General features: G+C 32.6%; 1 protein-coding gene and 1 long non-coding RNA gene across 2 annotated transcripts; one reads left to right on the forward strand and one right to left on the reverse strand.

Moving 5' to 3' along the window:
* Positions 1–881: 881 nt before the first annotated feature.
* On the reverse strand, positions 882–19,617 carry Dhc1 (dynein axonemal heavy chain 1). Its single transcript, XM_012493143.3, has 34 exons — positions 19,361–19,617; positions 18,819–19,058; positions 18,572–18,726; positions 18,114–18,337; positions 17,781–18,058; positions 17,529–17,702; positions 17,120–17,349; positions 16,712–16,911; positions 16,415–16,638; positions 15,936–16,111; positions 15,678–15,860; positions 15,213–15,611; positions 14,811–15,055; positions 14,433–14,678; positions 14,186–14,349; positions 13,658–13,909; positions 13,352–13,580; positions 12,473–13,146; positions 11,568–12,373; positions 11,186–11,393; positions 10,717–11,103; positions 10,265–10,437; positions 9,812–10,178; positions 9,380–9,574; positions 9,171–9,309; positions 8,833–9,109; positions 8,271–8,712; positions 6,750–8,104; positions 3,100–6,677; positions 2,798–3,024; positions 2,420–2,731; positions 1,821–2,272; positions 1,456–1,750; positions 882–1,294 (listed from the first exon to the last, which is right to left on the reverse strand). Exons 1-34 carry the CDS (start codon positions 19,451–19,453, stop codon positions 908–910), a joined length of 13,986 nt encoding a protein of 4,661 aa, XP_012348597.3. The 5' UTR covers positions 19,454–19,617; the 3' UTR covers positions 882–907.
* On the forward strand, positions 8,967–20,292 carry LOC147656512 (uncharacterized). The gene is made up of 3 exons (XR_015294291.1): positions 8,967–9,128; positions 11,609–11,779; positions 18,845–20,292. It is a non-coding gene; the product is annotated as an uncharacterized LOC147656512 (long non-coding RNA).
* The last annotated feature ends 3,296 nt before the right edge of the window (positions 20,293–23,588 follow it).

Genomic DNA, 23,588 nt, shown 5'->3' on the forward strand with positions numbered 1-23,588 from the left:
AAAAAAATAACTATTTCAAATAAATTTTATATTATTTTTCTTTTCCTATTTAATATATTTATATTTATGGGTATATATTAGGGCGGAACGAAAAATAGAAATAATATTCTTTTTTATTAGCAAACGAAAATTGTTTTCTATAGTAATATTTAAATTATTAAAATCTGAATTTAATCAATAAATATTTTAAAGCCACATATTTATATTACTAAAAACAATTATTTTGATTTTATAAATTTTTATTCAATATTTTATAACAATTTAATTTTTATTTTACAGGAAATAATATTTTTTTTTATATATATATAAAAATCTAAATTAGATTTGAAATAAAAATTAGAATTGGATTTAATTTCTTAATCATTTCTTAATTTTCTTTTAATTTGCTTTTTAATTTGCATATTGTGAACATCATTTTCTATATTTTATATTTTTCAAAATACTAATAAATTTATAATATTTATAAATTATATATAAAATCGAAGAAAAAGTATTGTAATAGAATATAATATAAATAAAAATGAAGATATTATATTTTAAAAAATCAAAAAATTAATTATTCTATGAATGAACTATTTATAGAATATATAATAGAATAATTTATAGAATAACTACTATTAGAACATTTTTAAAAAGATTGAAAATTAATCTTTTATTATAGTCAATATAGCTAATATATATTTTTCACAAAAACACAATAAATTTAAAAAAAGTACTAATGATTATAGGATTGATAAATGTGCATATTGAAAAAGAAAAAAATGTTTGAACTCATTAAGTCTATTAGTTGTATATAACATTTTTGTTGTTTTTTAATGTATAAATAGATAAAATAAATAGATAGAATAAGAAAATAATAGAAATAGAAAGAATAATAAAAATTGAGAAACCATTGAGATATTTTATTTTATTTTATGTCACACAAAAGAGCTACACCTCGTAATGTCCAATGTCGAGGATTATGATCGGTTTCGAAGTCTATCGATCCGATGTATTTCGAATCTGTTCTTTGCGGTTTTCTATATATAGGACATTCATAAAGTTTCGGGTCTTTTCCTGCAGTTGTATTTATTGCATAAATATATATCACTGGCATTTGTTCATATAGAACTTTCGGTTTACTTTCTACTAATTTGCTTGTTTTACGATCGAGCGAGGCTCCTTCCAAAAATAGACCATGAACATATACTCCTTCCTGAGGTTGATTTTTTATATCTTCTTTATTAAATCTTGTGATCAAATTTTGCAACACTACAGAATCAAGAGCCCATCCTTTATGCGCTCGAGTCACTTCCTGCGAAATATTCAAATTTACTAAAATATAAATAATACTTAAAATAATATTCTTTTCAATTGATATTATATAATGGAACATTGTATTACATTATATTAAAGAAATTAAATTAAATTTAGGAAAATTAGATTAAATTATAAATTGAAACATATTTATCTAACTTGTCGCATAGCAGTTAGAAATCCCTGAGGATTGAAGAAACCAGTCATCCAAAAGACTTTAGGTCTGCCATAAATGCACCATAATCTGAATTGATAATCTCGTTCCAAAAGTTCCGTATACCAAAATCCCAATGTTGCCGATTCCCACGATATTTTTAACCATTTTTCCGGAATACGAGCATCGTACATTGCATCTAATGACTTACGCAAACCTTGACTCATCACAATGGTACCTTCGATAGCTAATTTTAAATCTGTTAAAGTATTGCGCACTTCTTTAATAACTTTGCTTATCCTGTAAATTTAATTAATAAGGAAACAATCTTTAAAAGAAGGATGAAAAAAAATTCCATAAAAAATTATACCTGTCGATTTCTTGTCTTAAAAATATATTCATCGGTAACAGGGCTCCCATTCGTTGAAGCGCTTCTTTCACTTCGAACGAATTGTATTGTTTCGGTAATTTGGCCAACATGTCTGTGGCAAGTTTGTATACGACATTCTCTCTCGTTTCACCTCCTTGCGCACCTCCTTCTTTAGGTTGAACGCTCAAAATTGTGTCAAGTATTCCTTTTGCCGTGTTTATTTGATAAGTAATGTCCGCGTTCGGATGTAAACCAAAAACTTCCGGTGTATCCATTGCAGGCAAACCATCAATGTAATCCAAGTATCCTTGAAGATTCTTGGTTTGTGGTACCTTATATCCACGATAAAACTCGAAACCAGATCGTAATAATACATCGCAGAACCAAACATGCGTAAATGTAGTTAACAATCGTTTATCGAAATCATCGGTGACTCTGCCACCGTACTGAACCTGAATTTATAAATAAATATTAGATGTTTTATTCCTACGATATTTGTTAATTTTAGAGAAGATATGAAATGGACATTTTCAATAAAGGTAATAATAATAATAATAATAATAATAATAATAATAATATTAATATTAATATTATCAAACCTCTCCAAGCATATAGCAAACAGTTGGCCATGATACACCTCTTTTTGGATCCATATCATCCAAGTGATTTTGTATAAATTGAACAGAAGCAGAAAAATCAGCCTGATTAAATTCATAAGGTATATTCCAACCAAGAGGTCCAAACTTTCTACGTTCCTGTACTACTGTATGTAGAAATGCAACAGCGTATAGTAAAGGTGGCCATTGCGATTGTGTGCTGTAATCCAATGTGTCTTGTGTCATACTCTGGTAAGTTCTCTTTAAACTGGCTCTAATACCTTGCGGTGGTTCGTTTGTAAATTTGATGGCCATCTGAAATGGCATTACATGTGATTATATTTTTATAAATTACAAGATATAAAAAATATAGATTAGAACCTGTAATAAACCGATAGGAAATTGCGAATGGACTTCTGTAGTCATCCAAAGCCTAAATGTTTCGTGCACGGTTTCTGTTTCAACTAAAGCGTCCATGACTTCCGTGCAAAATGGAAGAGACAAATGAACATTTTGTAGCAATACCCAACTTCCAGTGTTCATAGCATCGGAGATAAATTTTCGAGCATGAAATTCTTGGCCTTGACCCATGGAGACTGATCGTAATTCTTAAATAAAAATTACATTATTTCGAATAACTCGATTTCATTTTCAAGTAAATTATATTTTACCAATTTGCTTACGAATAGATTTTTGTTTTGCAAGTATTGTGATCTGTGGACTAGGATCTGATCCAATCGAAAGTATACATATAAGCGGTGTTCTTACTTCAGATTCTAACCAAGTAGCTTCTAGATCCAATATCTTAGTTTCCCCATATTCTCTTCCTAATGATTCAATCACGTATTTTTTTGCCTGAGATAATGTTCTGTCTGGACTCCATGATCTGATTAAAAGTAACTTTCTGAACACATCGAGTTTCTTTTGATATCCACAAGGAAGTTCTTCTTCTTCAGGTCTCTCTTTCTCGTACCATATTCGCCATTCTCTTTCACCAAATTCAATTTTTGTCAGTATATCCGAAAATATGTCTAATTTACTAATCTCGACCAAATTTAACCAGGTTATATCGAGAATCCATTTAAACGGTTTTGGGATAACTGCATTTAAATCCAAGGATGCACCACCTTTTATAAAAGCATTGAATTCTGTATGAGAAATTGCACCACGATGACAGTCTATCTTCATCGCTAGCATCAAAGTGAACAACGATTTGTGCCGTTCGTATAAACTTCTCAAAGTAAAGGCCCACACTTCGTACGTAAGATGTCGGAGAATTATGTTTATTCGTTCACTAGTAATAGAATTTTTTACAGATTTGGTAATGGAATTATCAAATATAGTCAAAAATTGTTTCAACGAATTTTGATACATTACGTTCACGTTGCTCATTTCTACAATAAGAAAATATAAGATAGATCCTCTTGATGCAACGGCACGGAATTCTTCACGGGCTAACATGATCTTCTTTTCAGTTAACGCGGACACTCTTAATTTCTCGTTCACCGATTCTGCGGTTACCTTAGTTTCTCTGAGCACGTTTATAAGTGCTTCGTCGTCCACTAAAGAGCCTTCAGAAGACGTGAGACGATGTAACAACGTACTTTCCAATTCCTTCATCGATCGTTGATTCGTCATTACAGATTCGAACAAGGCCACCCTTTCGGCCTCCAGATCTGATTTTTCCATAAGGATCACTCTGCCGAGTAATTGATCTTCTAACCCTAACATTGTGACTGTAAAATCGATTATCGATGTCTTTGCCGAAATTTCTGGACTGTACGCGGGATTTGGTAATTTCGTGGTGATGTATAACATAAAACCTGGCATCACGTCGCATTCTTTGTCACCGACGATCACCTTCTCGATGGAACCAGATTTAATAAAATTTTTTTCCAACACGTTATCGAGAACTGGATCCAGCTCTTCTGCTATGTCTTCTATCAACAACGGTCTACCTAGAGAGAGACTGTCCTCAAGATGAGTTCTGAAATATTTGTGATTAAGGGATGTGATCTGTAACTCGTTCATACATTCTTTGTTCTTTATCCACATTTTTCCTTGATTTTGAGGATCTATTAATAAAGGATAAGAGGATGATTTAGTCACAATGAGCGCGTTTTGCACCGATAATTCATCATTAGGTAATCCTTGAAGCGTCCATTCCGATATCGTTCCACTGTCCACGAGCATATTCGTGATATTTAGATTATCAGTGAAGGGAATAGATTTGGTTGCCAAAATGTTCATCCAAGAAGATACTAAACTAGCTCTGTATTGTTGATTGTAAGGTCCGCAGTAAGATAGAAAACCCGTAGCTAATAGAACATCCCCAACTAATCGTCCTAATTGAATTTTAAATTCGCTGCTTTGCTCCGTCCAACGTATCTTCTCACCACCTAACCCATTGATTAACGCAGTCGCGGCTGTCATTTTCCTAAGGCACACGTTTGCAGCTTCTGTCAATCTTTGTTTCTCTAAAACAGCCGAGTCATATTGTTCTTTAACCGCTTGCAAAGCCATTTCTCTTTCAGATAATTCTCTTTCGGCGTTCGCCAAATCCTCCATTGCTACCTTGAGTCTTACTTCCTGTAACGCTAAATTAGCTTTCAATGGGAGAACCTCCTTGTTCACCGAATGAAAGAAAGCCATAGCCTTTGTCCAAGATAATAAACCAGCCACATCACCGCAAACTCGTCTGGCAGTTTCCATATTATAATCTTCCATCTTAAAGTAAGGTTGAAGCAGTTCGACCATCTCGTTGTTTATTATATCTTTTGGATAATTTTGCAATTGAAGTAGAAACGTGGTGCTAGCCATTAATTTTAAGGATTCCGCCCAGGAAGGTTTTGGGCATGGTGCAGCCATATCCGGAATAACAGGTCCAATCTTGCGTTGAAATAAAATTAACACGCAATCCATAATTCTCATGATAAGGTGAGGAGGCCTACCCAATTTTCTCACGGTAGCAATATGAGCCGGTTTAATAGTGTTCAAAGCAGCCTCTGCTTCTTCCAATGCTGGTTTAGCAGCCTCCAATTTTTGTTCAGCCAATGCTTTCTCCTCTGCTATGCAAGCTACCAATTGTTCAGCTTTCTCCTTCACCTTTTGCACCTGATTCTTGAAAGCCTCTGCCTGCATTGCTCTTTCTGTCACTTCCAAGAGGACCGTTTCTGCTTTCTCAGACGCTTGTACGAGCTCTTTTTCCATCACATCGAGATCTCTTTTTAAAATTTCCACCGATATCGAAGCTTCCTCCAATTTCGCTAAACCGGTATCCATTCTCTTAGCTCCTTCCCCGAGTTCGTATTGCTTGCTCTGGTAAATATTCTTGTAACCACCGATGAAATTCAAGTATGATTTTGGCGTGACATGAGTAGCGCGACGAAATCGTTGGAAATATTCCGTAGATGTCATAGAAACGATGTCTTGTATAGAACCTAAGGCGTTCACCAGTTCAACTTTAACCTCGTTGGTACAAACTATGTTAAAATCGTGCAGAAAATGTTTAGCGACTAAGATCAGAGCGTCTTTAGGCCATGGTTGAAACCAATCAATGGTGCATCCGGATATAAGAGCTGGGAAACGTTGAGCACGATTTCTAAATTTCTCCCCAACAGGAGAGAAGCAAAGTACAACGTGTAGATTTTGGCAAGTTCTCTGAAGGAAGAAATCCATTACAAGCTCGTTGTTGATCGTTCGTTTTGGATTTTCACGTCTCAGGATAGGTGTTAATTCTGAAATGATTTCTTGTTGTTCGTCACGAGTGAACAAATTGCTGATAATTCCAGAGCTTAGAATATTGTTTAAATATTCCAAGAAGCCTTCCTCTTTAATATCCAAATCGGTGAATATAAATGTGGTACCCTTTCCTTGAGCTCCACACGTTCGATATAAATATCTTAGATCTTCTAAGAAATTTGCCACGTTATAAGATCTTGTTAAAGTGATTTGAAACGTTTTATAACCGGCGATGAAAGATGATAATTTCGTGAGACTTTGCTTGCCAGATCCTCCAACGCCCACTAACATTACATTCCCTTTCGGATGTCTAATCACTCTGGATATTTTAACCAAATGAAGCATGGCATCAGGGAAGAAGACCAAGTCCATCCCAGACCCTCTTTGCATTTCATTGAATTGTGAAAGAAACATTTCTAATCTCTCCCTGAGAATCTGCTCGTCATAAACCGGTTCATATACTTTCGGCAATTCCACGTCAGTATCCTCACCTTCTTCACCAGTTGGTTCTGGTGCATCTCTAAAGTTGATCGTGAAAGAAATGGAAAAAAATTTCATATCGATTCTTAATATTATATACTATTACACTTACCTCATAAAGTCCACAAATGCAGGATCTTTGTCAAGCATTTTACTATAGTCTTCTCCCAACATTTCATTCACAACTTTCAAAACCTCTTCATTAAACCAATTCTTATCGGCTTGTAAAGTGAGTCTATCACTGAATACGCGATTGCATTCGTGTTTCCACAACAACATGAGGACGTTTTCCTTGTCGACAACTGTAGATAGTGTACCAAGCATACCTTGCCAAACTCTTGACAAATCTCTTAGATTAAATATATAATGAAACTTTGCCGGTGTAGGCAATAATGTTGTTCTGGTTCTCTCCCAAAGTATTCTCGTCATAGGAACCATCTTTTTCACGAGATTCTTAACTTCCATTGAAAATCCTCTTTTAGAGTTATAATGACCCTCTGAGAGTACGCCAAAAATTCGATCAATGGAAGCTTCGTTAGGTAACGTACAATTGAAGATGCAGAATTGTCTCTTTAATCTTTGCGGAATATCGTTTCTTCCACCACCTGGTTGACACATGGCTGCCAGAAATGTTATGTCTACAACGATAGTGAAGTCTCCAGGTTTCTCCAGAGAGTAAAATCCTTTCATGTCCATCGTCTGTCGAACGATTTCATTGGTGACTTGATCACCCCACTCGTTGATTTGCGGTAAATTTATGTCATCGATGAAAATCAACATTTTTTTCCCCCCTGGTGGACCGAACGTGTTACCTAGACGTTTTTCTATGTAACTTTCGATAGTTTTCTGAAATTGATACGGACTTGTAGCCGAGCTGAAATTGAATGATCTACTCAACGTGGTTTCAGGATTCGCTTTTTTCATATAAGACTTCATCATCACTGTTTTGGCCGATCCTTGCTCGCCTATAAGCAAAACTGCTTTATCTTGGCGGCCAATTAGATCGATTAGATATGTTATTCTGACGTTATCAGGGATAGGAACCAATATGTTGCTATAATCGGACGTTGAATATTCAGAGTATACGTAGTTGGTTACCATACTTGTCCATGTATCCCATTTACCTTTTTCAGTGACGTAGAAATCGAATAGCTTAGCTTCAGGATATTCTTCCGATATTGGCAAATCTAAACTTTCGAAATTTTGTCGGAGATAGACGTCGTATTTTTGCCTGTCTGATGTTTCCAATAATGCTCCTATGCCCCATACTAAAGCGAAAACGTAAAAATGTTTCAGGTGTTCAGCTGTCATCGGTTGTCTCTTTTCCTCTTCCGTCTCTTCGTTTTCCTCTTCTTCTATGGTTTTTGGTGGAATTAAACCTTCAAGAAGGCACAACATTTGTCTAACTATGTTGCATTGCAAAACATCTATGGTCAGCAATAATGCTTGAGTGCTCCATGAATAAATCTATAAAAATGTTATATATTATTGTAAGTATTATTGTAAGTATTATTGTATATCTATTATTTTCTATTTTAAAAATTGTTTCGTCTCTAACAATCTGAATAAAAATAATTTCTTAAAATGGAGATATTCGAGAAAGAATATATAAATAGGAATTAATTCTTTTTACCTGTGCAAAAGACTTCTCGAAACATTGACCCAACACTTCTTGTTCCAAAGGTGTTCGATTGTTCAACCAAGCAGTGACTACAGGATTCCAATCCAGTCCTGATGAACTCATGTACACCATTCCGTTTCGGGATACCGTTGCTGGACTTGCATTATCGATATTGTGAGGCTCGAAGATGATTTTGCAATTAGATGACATCGATAATCGATCGCCATTTGCAAGAGTCAGAGTTTTATTGTCATCTAACACGGAATTTAAATTCTCGATCCAAATACTATCAACAGGTCCATCGAGAACCAACCATACGTGTTCTCCTTCTTTCAATTTCAACGTTTTGCGCCACAAAGCTGAAAATATTCCATCTGTCCAATCATTCGTTGCCACGTCCAATCGTCCAAACATTTGTGCTGCTGTTATACTTTTCGGATTCATTCTCATTTCTCTGAAATAAATATTGTGTAATTCTAGACGAAGTAAGTTATGCTATTTCATGAAAAAACAATTTTTGAATGATTGAATTTTTGAATTTCAGAAAAATCATTTGTATAAATTATTTTATTACCTATGAAAATTACCGCATTGCGTTAAAGCTTTCATCAAAATGTGTATACAAGTGGTTTTTCCTGCACCAGTTGGACCTAGGGTCATTATTCCATGCCTCACTCTTTGTGTCTCATATAATTGTATCAATTTTAGCACCCATGGAGGATGATATATCAATCCAGCTTCTTCTACTTGCTGATTAATAGCTGCTTCCAATTCTGGATAGGAAGTCTTTTCAAGAGCTTGATTTGGAAAGAGATCAGCCACCAATGAGATGAATAATGGTTCGTCCTCATCTGAAATTAGAAAAATTTTGTAAGTTAAATTTTGTTATATACAAATATTATAAATATTTACCAATGAGTTTCGAAAGATTCATATCTCTTAAAACACGCATAACAATAGTGCTCTCAGAATCTTTCGAATTCACCCTTTTTGCCGCTCCTAATGTCCTTAGAACGGACAATATATTTCTTAGACCGAAATCGTAGTGTACCTAAATAGAACGAATAACATGTTCGATAAAATTTATTCAGATATGTTATAATAAACAGATAAATAATTACCTGTTTTGTAAGTTGTTCTTCACAGAGTTTGTACAAAGTGTAAAATTTGCGAGCAAGTGTGATGTTCTCAAGGAAACCACAACTGGCTAATTTTACCCTAATAATGATTTGTCTATCAGGTACCATCATGGCAACGGTACGAAATTGTATCTTTAGATTCTCTGGAAGTTCTTTCCTGCCAGCATATCCTGGATTCTGTAATCATCCATTTTAATTAAAATCTTACATTTTTATATCCAATAGATTATTTTTGAAACGTATCGTAATAAAAGTAAAATAATTTTAATAATTCTTCATATTTAAAAGAACTAAAAATTCGCATAAAAATGAAATCAAATATTTGATATAAGAATCAAATAAATTGCATTGATACATATTTTGTTGTAAAATTAATATATGCAATATTATCAATGCTTATATCGTTTCTTTTACCATTGTTATAAATATTCCAAGTTCAGGGCACATGTCTATCAGATCTCCATCGGTAAAAATAAATTGCTTCTTTTTCTCCTTTTTCGCAGCCAAAACGACTGCAACTTGTTGAGCAGCAACAGACAACACCGGCAATTCGATCCTGTTGAATTCGTCAAAACAACCCCAAGAACCACTTTGTGCCAATCCCTTATATATTCTTCCCAATCCTCTATAATCCATTTGATCCGAACAATTGAACACCACTACGTATTTGGCCAAAGTTTTTCCCATATCTTTGACAGTTTCTGTTTTGCCTGTTCCAGCTGGGCCGCAAGGCGAGCCACCCATAGACATAGATAATGCTTGAGCCAAAGTTATGTAACATCTGTAAAATGATAGCACATAAATTTGAGAACAATTTGTTTATATTGATTCGTTAATTAAATAAATAAGTTTTCTCGATACAATTACCTATCTGTTAGCGGAGTAATCACGAGTCGTTCAGTGCATCCCAAATATTCATTTTGATATGTAAAGTTTACGTCTGTTATGCAGATCGATGTTTTGTCGAGATCTTCTTTGAAGTAAAATCTGCATTGCTTCAACCATTCGAAATCGTTTATCGATCGTACATTCAAACGGCACTACGTGGAAAATTTTATAAATTATATATTTATTTTTGAAAAACGAATAGAAATATTATTTTATGAAAAATTAGATATAAAAATTTAATAGTTTTTTATATTACTTATATATATTTAAATTTGATATTATGCTTGGACCTTTTTAAATATTTATTGTCATTTTTCAAATATAGTATTGTAATAAATAATGATTACAATACTATATTATAAATGCAATTTATAATATAAAATGCAATTTATATCTGCTATTAATAAAAGAATTATTCTTTTATAGCTTACTAATATATCAAAAATATCACGTTGGTGCACGTGAATAGTGATCAAAGTTTCGAATTTTGTTCTTTCAATTTTTGCAAGATCTCTGGTAGTTTGATCGATTAATGTATTCAATAAATCCAGAAATCTGTTATTCGTTTCCGCCATGATCTTTTTATCCGCACGAGCTTGAGCCAAAGCCATTTCACTATCCCTGGTCCAGATCATTTGTATTCCTAATAAACCGACTTGTGCAGGCATTTTATCCAAATAATTAAGAAGATTGAAATTCATATCATTAATCATGAAGTAACTCTGTCGGATTATCGAGTGCAAGGATTGTTGCGATGTGTGTAAAAGTTGCATTAGCCATGTTTCCACTGAACCTTCCGCCCTTACAGCCTTTTCGAGCTATATTTTAAATATTGATCAATGTTACTTTTCATTGATAAATCAATATTTCAATCATTTGATTCTCTATTAAAGTACTTACCAAAATTGTTTCACCTTCGGATGAAATAATAGCAATCATTTTGTTATATTCGATATCATGAAACTTTACGTAACGTGTATTGTCAAAAATAGATAGTAGATGATTCTGTATTGTGTGAGAATCAGATGCTTGACCAAGTATCTCCAATAAAGCAGGATCTGATACGAAGAAAAATCTTGGAAACATCATACGTTTCTTTTCTAAGTATCTGCAACAATATTTTCTTATATTGCATTACATATATTGAATATATCTAAATTGATTAAAATTTATATATTATATTTTATCAATTCTGTGTTTCTTGGATGATAGCAAACATAGTATACAATATAAAAAACATGTATTTACACAAGAATTTAAATTCCATTAATAAAAAACTTACCCACTAAGAGATTTCTGACATAATTCTAATTGTTCTTGCAGATGAGGTAGAAGCTGTTTAAGCAAATCATCGCCCACACAGCACGGCACCACTCCTGGAGTCTCATGTGCCCTTTGCATGATTTTCTGCCAGCTTTTATCAATCTTACCAAATCTTTTCGCCTCTTTCGGCAATTGCTTCGCTATATCACCGCCAACGAATACAGCTTCCAGGTAAACCCACATATTCTGTACTAATAGCCATCTTTCTAAAATTTCATTCGTGTTCGACAGATCCGTAAGCCATTGTTGTATCTGCTTACGGAACGGTGCATTGTATCTGTTCGACATCAACGAACCAAGCACCATCAAACTATCCTCGAGTTGGCCGATCGTTTCAGCAGTTGTGTCTCCTCTCAATAGTAATTCTCCTCTGTTGTTAAACGTCATAAACGTCAACTCGTGAGACGACCATTCGTTCACCACAGTTCTTAATTTGGCCTCGATATCTTTTTCTTTCATAGCAGAGATGCAAATATCCTCGATGTCCTCTTTGCATTTCAACAACGGCGCCTCCAGAATATTTTTCAAGCAGAAACCCTCGCTTTCAAGATCGAACAAATAATCCGTCACTTCTATGATCCTGTGCCAGTGGCGAGGTTTCATAGCTTTGTTGGCCATTAATTCCAAAAGAGGACACATGTCGTTAAAATCGTCGATGGTTTTCTTCAATGCAAAGAACGCGGGCCATTCTTTCAGACCTTTCGGTAACTTGCGACACCGATTTTGAAACTCCATTAATTCGTTGTTTATATCCTCGATATTGACCTAGATAAAAAGTTATAAACATTCTCTCTAAATTTCTATATAAAACTGAAATTTTTATTAGAATTAAAATAGAGACTGATTTTACGAGGAATGCTTTACCTCGCTCCATGGAATATCATAGTAACTGTTCACTCTATCAATAACATCATTGTACAATTTATATAATTTTTGAAGCAAATTTAACTCTTTTCTTATCTGCGAAAGTTCAGGGTAATCAGTTGTGGGCAAACCGAACAGTTCCTCGCCACTCTGATAAGTCTGTAATTTCCTCCACATTCCATCGAATCTATTTTGAAACAAAATCTGTCTATCCGACGCTTCTCTTGGGCTGAGACCAGGTTGCATAGGTCCAGAGGATCTGTATTCCTCGCAATACATCTTGCTGTCGATACGAAAATTCTCGAGATTCAATCTAAGATCTTCCTCGAATTGTGGTTGCAATTTCAACAACAATACGTGAATTTCTTGTGCCCTTGCGAGCAATTGTTGCCATGTGTATCTCAAATTGTCCACCTGCTCGAGACATTCTTGATCAACTGGCACTTCGTATCTCGTGACTATATTGAAGGCTTCCTCGATCGGATCGATTTTTAGTTCCATGTCGACCTCTTGCTCACGAATCTTCTTTAATGTGTCCATGATAAGACGTATATCGTCCAGATCGCGTATCTGACGATCTAATTTGCGATCCATTTCGTTCATTAACGCATATACGTATTCCATTTCTCGGCGATATTTCTTTTTCATGGCTTGGCCAATTTTGTGGGTACACGCTGTGGACATTTTTGTTTTTTTTTTTTTTTTTTTTTAGAAAAATATTTTTAAGATGTTTATAAGTAATTGAGAATCTTTTTTGGAATTTTTGGTGACGTAGAAAAAAATGTTTTTTTATTATTGTATCGTTTATATGCATATCGTTTTTTTATTGTTATTTATTAATTCAATGTGATTTAGATTTTGAAATTAATTTTACTTTACCTTTAATTTCCGTGTAAAGGCCATATTTCAGTTTTTCCGTGGAGACAGCAATTGATCTTCCAAAAATGATCATATCAGGCTCGGTGGCTAAGAGATCTTCGAGTTCACTGTGTTTTCGAAGTGTAGCTTCAAACTCAGGCAAAGAAATTTGTAACAATTCTCGCATACTTTTCTCATTTTTCCATAAAAATTTATACGGTTTCCATCTATCGATAAATTCGGCAAGATCCTATGGATTTACATTGAAACGAAGATAATTCGTAATGAAATTTTATTCATTATCCTTTATTTAAGTTCATTTATTACCGGCTTGAATTCTTGCATACAAGTGTTTAATATTGACAATAGTTTCATCACTTCTTTATTATCCATTACCATCGCGTGAAAATTCTGCTTTTGGACAGGAAAAATCGGTCTTTCTTCAGAAATGATTTTAAATAATCTTCTCCTTCTTGCTCTTGGATCTTCTTGCTCTTGCTTCTTCTTCGCCGCTTGCATTTGAGCACGCATCACGATGTCTGCGAAATTTTTCCTTGAATAAATTTGATTCCACGTACTCTGAATTATCAAAAAATATTGTCAATAACAAAATAACGAGTTAGATGATTTAATTTATAGCAAGCAATGTCGAGACGCTACTAGAATAATTCTTTTATCAATAGATATTTTAATTAGAATTTTAATTACTCTGGATATTTCATCCAATCATTTGAATAAAAGTCGAATTGAATCGTTTAATAAAAATTGAATCGCCCATGAAGACTTTCATGAAAGATATTGTTTCGATATCTCATCCCCGATAGCAAAGAGATAAAAATTTTCAAGAAACCTTACCTTGTTAACTCTAGAATTCCATTGCGATACACCTTTCGCGACGCCAGCGATGATTTTGCCAATTAAAGTTAAAACTTCCTGTACATCGTCTAAGCTAGGTTTCACGGTCACCACTGGTATCATTAACGTTGCATGAAGTAGAAATATTGGACTCGGTATCTCGTCTGTTTGAAAGATATTTTATTTATTTATACGATCGTTCGCTAAATTTGAAGATATTTTTATATTTTATCGAATAGGAAAACACCTGGATCGATTTCTCGAATGAATCGTTTTCTAATGGCGTCTAATGAACCTCTGATGACTTTTATCAGAACGTCTACGACTTTTCTGGAGTAATATCTTCTCATTTCGGATACGGCATTTCGGACCATGTCTTGCATTCCCTTTGGCAAGCTACCAGGTGTAGCTAATAATTGATGAGGATTGTCAAATAAATTCCAAACTAAAGACCAATCTTGTTGGACAGTTTGATCGACCACCTCTTCATTTTCTGTAAGCTCATTCCATTGAAAATTAACGATTCGAAAAATATGGAAAATGAGGTTTATCATATTTTAATTAAAAAAGAAAAAGAATCGTAGATTATCGTTAAGTAATTCAGGAAACTATTCACAGTATTCACCTTCGATATTAAAAAACTCGAATTGACTGGAATTAGCGGCGTCTTTGAAATTTTCTGTGGCATTCTTAACAAGATCCAGCACTTCCTCTACCGCCTCTTCCACCATCATACTCTTACGATACAAATCTACCGCTGCGTGTCTGCATATTTCTTCGGTTTTCTCTACGAATTCCTCTATCGTCCATGGTTGATCAGGTATAGAATGTAAAGTAATCTTTTGCATAGCTGTTAGCACCTGTAAAATTCTTGAAAGGAACGAAGGAAATTTTCTTTATTCAATTTCATAAGAATTTATCGATCAGAAAATTCTGATAATCGAATAAAATAATTAATAAAAATTTTTGAAAAATATATATTCTTTAATTTTGAATTGAATATATACGATAAAATAAAAATTGATACCTATTATCATATACATCGTGAACTCTTGTAATGAGTATATCAAATTCCTTAATCTGCTCTTTGGTATTCTCATAAAACTCCTTCCATTTTGGATTGGTCCAATTTAAAGAAGTCAAACCAGGTTCCAGCAATGATACAACTCGCACCAAATGCGGTAATAGCAATGGCCTCACTTCCAATTTCACGCGTCTTGATGTGAAAACCAACTCTTTGATCATCGATTGAAGAGAATTTGTGATCAACGTGAAGTAGTTTTTTTTTGCTAAAATCGTTAATGCGACGATAGGAATTTGGAGATTCAATTTAGCTAAGCAATCAGCTTCTCGAATCAAAAGAGAGATCCTTTCTTCTAAATTAACTTTGATTTTTCCGGATTTTTCGTCTATCATCAGCAGAGATCTGGGTGATTAAAATAAAATAAAGTTTTCTTTTAAATTTAATACAGATTGATAATAATAAATTTACTGTTTTAGACAATCCTCGATGACCCAGGAATTTTGATGAGTCCAAACTTCAGATATATCTGACTTGTATTGATTCAATATACTGATGGCATAATTATATCTTTTTTCTAATTCCATACTGAGTGGAAGTGTCTTCAATACTGGGTGATTAGAAACTGATGTAGCTAGCTCATCCAAGTGTATTCTAAATAAAGAATATTTTGAAAAAATAATATACGAAGAATAAATTTCATTTAAATAATTTTTTTTTTTTATTTACTTTAACGAATTTGCCCAAGTTAATCTTCCAGCAATGGCTGGCATATGCCTTGGTAACGGTGGATCATCTCTTTGTCTTTTGAATAATTTCAATATTCTGTCCACTTCTCTATCGCAATATTTCACTACTATATTGTATTTTTCATCTAACTTCGTCAAAGGTACTTTTTCACTGACCTTAAAAATATTAAATAAAGAAAAATTATATACGTTTAACAATTTGAGGATTTAAAAATTAAAATTGAGATTTATAAATTGAAAAGAAAAATAAAATATTTAAAAGCTTGTCAATAATCTCAAAATTCTAAAATTCTAAAATTTCAAAATAGGAAAATCTCAGAGAATTCAAGAATTCACATTATTGAGAAAAATTTAACAATTGAGGAATTCAACAATTCAAAAATTAAAAAATGTGCCATTTTAAATATTGTATGTACAATTACTCGTGCATTATTAATCAACTATAATGCGCCACTTTACTTTTTCGAATCGAGTTAAAAATCGTATACCCTGAAGAGTTTCCCAAACATCTGCATAATTTTTTTCAATTATATTACCGATGTTCTGTTTCAGGGTATCAGTTTTTGTCATGAAGTCATTGTAGTCCGTATCAAATTCAGTATTTCTTGGATCAAGATAATCGTAATCTTTGGTGGTAGCAACCTTTTCAGTTTCTTCGAAAGTTCTTATTGCATCGTCTAATGCTATTGAAATACGAAAGATAATTTAAAAGGATGAAAGAAGAAGAAAAGTATTTATGAATGAAAAATTACGTACCTTCTCCTAATAAAAGGCCCTCCATTCTTCTTTCGAAAAGGCTTTTATAATCTTGTATCAATTCGAACATGGTTAAAATTTTTCTTATCCTGTCGCAAAAGGAATCGAATCTTCCAAACACGTGAGTCTCTGAGAATGAGAATTCTTGTTCGGTTATTGCTGGAGAACATCGAACTAATCTGTAAGTTTCTCTGTAAGCTCTGAAAAAAATGATAATATTAATTTCTATATTTAAAAAAAGATATAGATTTCAGATTAAAACAAAGTATTAAAAGATAATCAATTATAATTTTAAATAATCATATATATTCGTGAAGAGAATTGCAAATAATAATAAAGTTTCCAATAATTTTTTTTTAATAAGAATTAAAATAATTTATCATTTTTCATAAGCGAATTATAACGTACTTGTTTAATCTCAAACAGTGCTTCAATTTTGATCGTGCAACTGCTCGATCTTGACTCCAAACAGTTTCACGTCCTCTATTTGTGACATAATCTCGACAAGCTATAATCATTTGATTTGTAATTTTTATCATTAATGAACTAGTTCGTTCTGAAGTGTTATAATATCTCGAAACGCTGTATATTAAGCGGACTGTTTGTAACAACGAGACGAGGGAATCTCTCATTTTTACCTGAAGAATATATTATGTGATTAGTTTTATTTAATATAAATAATTTTCTTTCACACTAATCAGTAAATAATTATAATTCTTTTTTATGTGATTAATATATGGTTAAAGATATAATATATGTTCAAAGACTCAGTTATAATTATTTTTTTTTTGAACAATTAGTGCTATAATTATCTTACTGGATCGTCCAAGTACAAACAATGACAACATTTTTCTAATGCCTGTATAAATTTTGCATTATCTTTAGCTTCGTTGTAGCAGTAAGTGACTTCGTCCTCAACGTCAACCCAATCTTTTATTAAGTTTGAGCGTGCAACTTGCAAACATAGAAGAGACATTCGTATTTCATGGTCCTAAATATTAATAGAAGGAATTACAATTTAATTATTAATAAAAATTGATAAAATAACATAAGAGTACAAAGATAAAACCTGAAGTTTATTGACTAATTGACTAAATTGAGCACCCCTTCTTTTCCAGTATTCCAACTCTTGTTGTGGACCAGAGTTGTCATTTTCTCGTTTCACCTGTTTACTTTCCACCATGAAATTTTTCAATAATTTAATCCACGATTTTACTCTTTCTTCTACAATATTTACAGCGTTATCTTTTGCCATAAACGCTTTTGCTTCTTCGAAATTATGTACTTCCCCCATTAAAGCTTCGCTATCGTCGAATATACGTCCCTCCCGAGCCACCTGTTCGCATACTATAAGAATTTTTAAAATATCATTTACGTCAATTATCTATAATTCTATTATTACCTTTCAGAGCGCTGCAGAAAGATCTTAAACCTGGCAATAAAAGATTTTTAATCATTGGACAATCGTCCTCTTTCTCAGAACCAGGATGTGCAAGTGCATCCATAAAGACATGTTCCACTACTCTTTGTATTGCTGTTATTATTTCCACTTTCTTGGTGTCTATTACACCAGTATAAAGATCTTTCTGGAAACCTTCCTCGGGCAATTGTTTCGAGACGTTTAATCTAAAAGAAATTCCAAGTTTCATTCTGTTTCTCCTTCATACTTTAAATTTAATTGTTAAAATATATTTTGAATTAATATTTTTTACCATGACTTTTATATATTCTATGTATGTTCAGCTATAGAATAATTAAAAAATTCGAAGTGATTTGAACGTTTGTTTGAAATATTTTTTTCACGCAGCAAATAATTTCCAATTAAATCTTCAGCCGTTTAAATACTTAAATAAAAACTACCTGAACATATAAATGCATATTCCAGTACAAGGAACTTGCCACCCATCGGTAAGGAATAATTTTTTTTTTCCTGGTTCCTTCACTTCTTTTTGTTCTTTCGCTTTTGGTACAGGTGTATTTGGACTTGGTCTAGAACTCGAAGCTTTACTTTGTACCTAGACATTGAAATTTTACTCGATTAGTAAATTTTATTATTTAGTAAGTTTATTATTTTCATTCAAAAAAATATAACGATTGAAATTTGAACCGTTTCTGTAGGACGCAACGTTTCAGGTTCCTCCACTTCTTGATAATACCAGAGAAGGGTGGATCTCATATGTGGCAAGAACAATTGATTGATTTCGTCGAGCATATCTCCCTCGAAAACGTGATCCATGACTTCGTGACGTGATAACTGTGTAGCATCCATCAAAAGTTGGAAAGCGAATTCTAATCGGGGATCCATCTCCCCACGTCTTGCCTTTCTTTCGCATTCTTCCCGACGTTTCTATGAAGGAAATAATATTGAATTATTGCTGTAATAATAAATTCAGTGGTTTTGTCATCATTGGTCAGATATTAAGAATATATTAAGAATTTTTCCAGTTTATTAAAATTATGCAATAACAAGTTTTAATTATTATCATGTTTTTAGTATTATTCTTTTTATTACCACATTGTAATAATACTTATTACATTTCATCATCCCGTCATTCCATTTTAAAATAACACGAATTTCACTTGCCTTTCTGCTTCGAATAATAAAAAAACGAAAGAAATATCAATCTAAAAAACAAAAGAACGATCAACCTGGAGAACATCACCGGTTCCTTCTTCCTCGCTATCTTCTTCAGAATTCTCAGATCTTTGTTGAACCATCAAAGCAGGAGCTTGCACGAACATGATTGAACGAATTGAACCGAGAGAGAGAGAGATATAATTTCTCGATAAACGAACTGATAACACAACGACGAGTTTTACCAATGATTGGAACGTCGAATCGAAATGATTTGTAAGCAGTAAGCGAATTCCAGTGCCACGAATTCGTGTCTGGTACCGCTTTTCTATACGTCGTTCGTGTCGTGTGGGAATTTCCGCGCTACCAGTGTAGTCGATACTGATACCACAACGTGTGTATTCTTCTTTCGTCGTTGCAGCATTAAGCTCCAATATCAGTTCTCACAAGTTATATAATGGTGTATCGTGATGGAATATTGACAGAATGATTATACAATGAAATTATCGAGATTGTGTGATTCTTTTTCGAAATTAAGTTAATTTTGCAATGTGTTATTTATGCTATACGATAGAAAAATATCGTGACTGGAAGTGTTGATTATTCTAATAATATTGTGAGTGATTCGAAAGTTGGTATTCAACGCTGAATTGAGAATAATAATACATCTCAAAATATTTTCTACAAAGATTGTAAGATTATCATTTTTAAGTATATCATTTTTATAGTATTATTAACATAATATTAAGAATAAAATCTTATTAAAAATGACATATTCTAATTTAAAATTTATTTCTTTTTATATATAATCTTGTTTGATACATAATTGATATTTCTGAATATTGCCTTTACTTAAAGTTAATTATTCTTTTGCTTTTTAGATTGTATTTATTTAAAATATTTACGTAGATATATATATAGATGTGTGAAATTTGATTAATAAAAAAATTCACTTAAATTTTTTGTATGGATCTGTAAAAAAATAATAATTAAATTAATAATATATGTAAAATGTTGATTTAGTGAACATCTGTTTATAATGCACACGATTTTATTTTATAATTGAATCATTAGATAATATTATTTTATATAATTGAACTAGATCCCATAACATCAACTTTTAAATAACATGTAATAATAATATATATCTATCTTAATGGAATTGATCAAGTTCAGTTTTTATATACAGCTCTTAAATATGTCACATCATATTCGTATCATTTATCATAATGAAAAATCGAGACACAGATATATTCATTATTATTAAATTATGATAAATATCCATAAATATATTTGTCAAAATGTATTTGTCAAACAAAATCGTTCTGTAAATTAAAAAATTATTTTCAATTGTTCTACTAGATCATATTGAATTATCCATCATTCTAAAACATCAATAAAAATTTCACATCAGTCATTGTGTATCACGAATACATAATATCTTTCACTATATCACTGTCATTTGTCAATAATTTCATTTTTCTTTCGGATCTAAATATTACGAATTACGAAAAATGCATGTACCACATCATCGATTACGTAAATATCGAATGATTCATATCCTTATAGAAAAATAAAACTTATTGATGGTTATTCAAGCATAACATCGATTAAACCGGTATTAAAATATGATTCGTATCGTATTAGTCAACGAGCACGCGAATATCCTTTTAACACGAAGCTCGAGAAAGCTGTATCGCTATCATCGTGTCGATATTCGAATAACATTTATAGGTACATTAAGAATATTTGTTACATCCGCTGTTCGAACAACGACACGAGCTTGCCCGGCATTTGCATATGAGAGTGCACCATTCCTTACGTGCAAGAACGCGGAGAATCGATCGGCCGATGCGATAAAGTCAAAATCACACGAGTCTTCAAGTTTAAAATGAATCTCGCGTGAAGTAACCGGTGAAAACTTGGAGAAAATGTCGAGTATCATGCTCGTTATCTAATCAAGATCTAAGGATAGTAAATCCTGAACAGCTTTTGGTAAATTTGTTCGTGCAAAATGGTATCCTCCTTATTTACCATCTCCTTAGCAACCACTCGTTATCGTATTAATCACTTATTCCTTTAATCTTTTCTGATTTTTTTTAAGAGATTATTAATTTTGATCAAAAGTCCTATTTGAGATTATTCAAGGTTTATCATTTTGCTTACTCTGGCTTCCTCTGTGGTTTCCGTCATTTTCACGAATTCCTCCTCCACTATTTTTTCTCCCGTTTAAAACAACCCACGTCCTTATACAGTTCATGCCGTAATGCGACATTAACTCTGTTACCCAGTCTTTTGGCTAACAATGCTTCCCTGTCTCTCTCCTCCGCTACCCCTTTGTTTCCACTCCCTCCCGCAGCTATTAGTTTTTATATGTATGTATTAATAGGAAAACATAGAGTAGGGAAGCATAAAGTGTCGAACTTCTGGTAGCTAGCCAAGAAGAATAAGTATCGTTGTATTAAGAAATAAAAAAAAAAAAAAAAAAATATTAAAAGAAAGTCGAATCTGTCATATGTATCTGCCGTAAATGAATGAGTTTATTGAATTATTATCATGAAAAGTAGAGGATCAATGGCTTAGGAAATTTACACGTGCAGGTATATAATATATGTATAAATGTGTATATAAGAATACAACAATAAGTATAAAATGTACATGATATATAGAAATATAAAAATATATAGTATATATATATAACATACAAAAATATGTATAAAATATATATATGATGTACAAATTTAAATTATTCTTTTTTTTTTATCTTCATGTATTATTATATTTATTTTATATTCTATTATATTTAACAACTAGCGCCATCTCTTCGACAAAGACTCAAACTTGTTATAAGTTGCGAAAAAATTTATCAAGAGTAAAGTTTTTATAATTTTTGATTAGAGGAGCCACCTCGTGGAATATATTAAAAAGAAAGTTCAACAATTTTTGCACAGATTACGCGATTGCTTATAACCACACATAAAAAATCTTTCGTTTGTGGCGCCATTTCATAGAAAATTCTAAATAGAAGGTTCACTGTTTCTCGAAGAGATGGCGAAACAATTCTCTTTGATATATGACACCATCTCTGAGAAACTGTTAAATAAACAAGTTCTAAAAAAAACTTAAAGTTTAAAAAATAATAAATATCTCCTAAACTAATGGTTTTTTCGTAAAAATGCCCCTCCTCATTTTTATAGAGAATGCCAGGAAGCATCGATCGGTGTATGAAAAAGTATATGGTGCTATTTAAAAAAATAAGGGTGACCTTGATAATTTTTTTATGAGCCGATCCTCGAAAAAATTGAGGGCACCGGAATATAGCCCTTTCGAAACCATTCAACTTTCATTCGTAACATTTTTTAATATCTTGAAGTATAAGCGAGATATTTAATAAAAAAGATTGGTATGGAAATTCCTTGATCGAAGTAAAATATTTGTCCAAAAATGCGATTTTGTATTAGGAGAACATGATAGGATAGGAGGTCGATCGAAAAATTTTTCCAAGAAATGACGTCGATTTCTCGGAATCTCTGAAATTCTTGGAAATGACGTCGAATTCTCGGAATCTTTAAAGTTCTTGGAACTGGGGCCTGGTTCTGTGTATCTCTAAAATTCTTGGAAATGACGTCAAATTCTTGGAAGTGTCCGAGCTATTCATCGACATTTTTCGATATATCTCGCTTATTTTTCGAGATATAAAAAAATGTTTCGAATAAAAGTTACTTGGTTTCGAGGGGGGCACCTCCAGCTGCTGTTCATTTTTTTATAAACAAAAGGGTTAAGGAGTTATAAACGCGAATGTGGTTTTTTTAAATGGGACTGTACATTTTTTTATACACCATTCGTTGTCCCTTAGTGTCCTCTATAAAAAAGTATTAAGCCATATATGGCAAAAAACTTATAGTTTAAAAAATAATTAATATCTCCTAAACTAATGGTTTTTTCGTAAAAATGCCCCTATTCATTTTCATAGAGAATGCCAGGAAGCATCGATCGGGGTATGAAAAAGTATATGGTGCTATTTAAAAAAATAAGTGTGACCTTGATAATTTTTTTATGAGCCGATCCTCGAAAAAATTGAGGGCACCGGAATATAGCCCTTTCGAAACCATTCAACTTTCATTAGAAACATTTTTTAATATCTTGAAGTATAAGCGAGATATTTAATAAAAAAGATTGGTATGGAAATTCCTTGATCGAAGTAAAATATTTGTCCAAAAATGCGATTTTGTATTAGGAGAACATGATAGGATAGGAGGTCGATCGAAAAATTTTTCCAAGAAATGACGTCGATTTCTCGGA

Source organism: Apis florea, unplaced genomic scaffold, assembly GCF_048593485.1.
Source record: "Apis florea isolate Af1SG1 unplaced genomic scaffold, ASM4859348v1 contig_3732_pilon, whole genome shotgun sequence".
Taxonomy (NCBI): domain Eukaryota; kingdom Metazoa; phylum Arthropoda; class Insecta; order Hymenoptera; family Apidae; genus Apis; species Apis florea.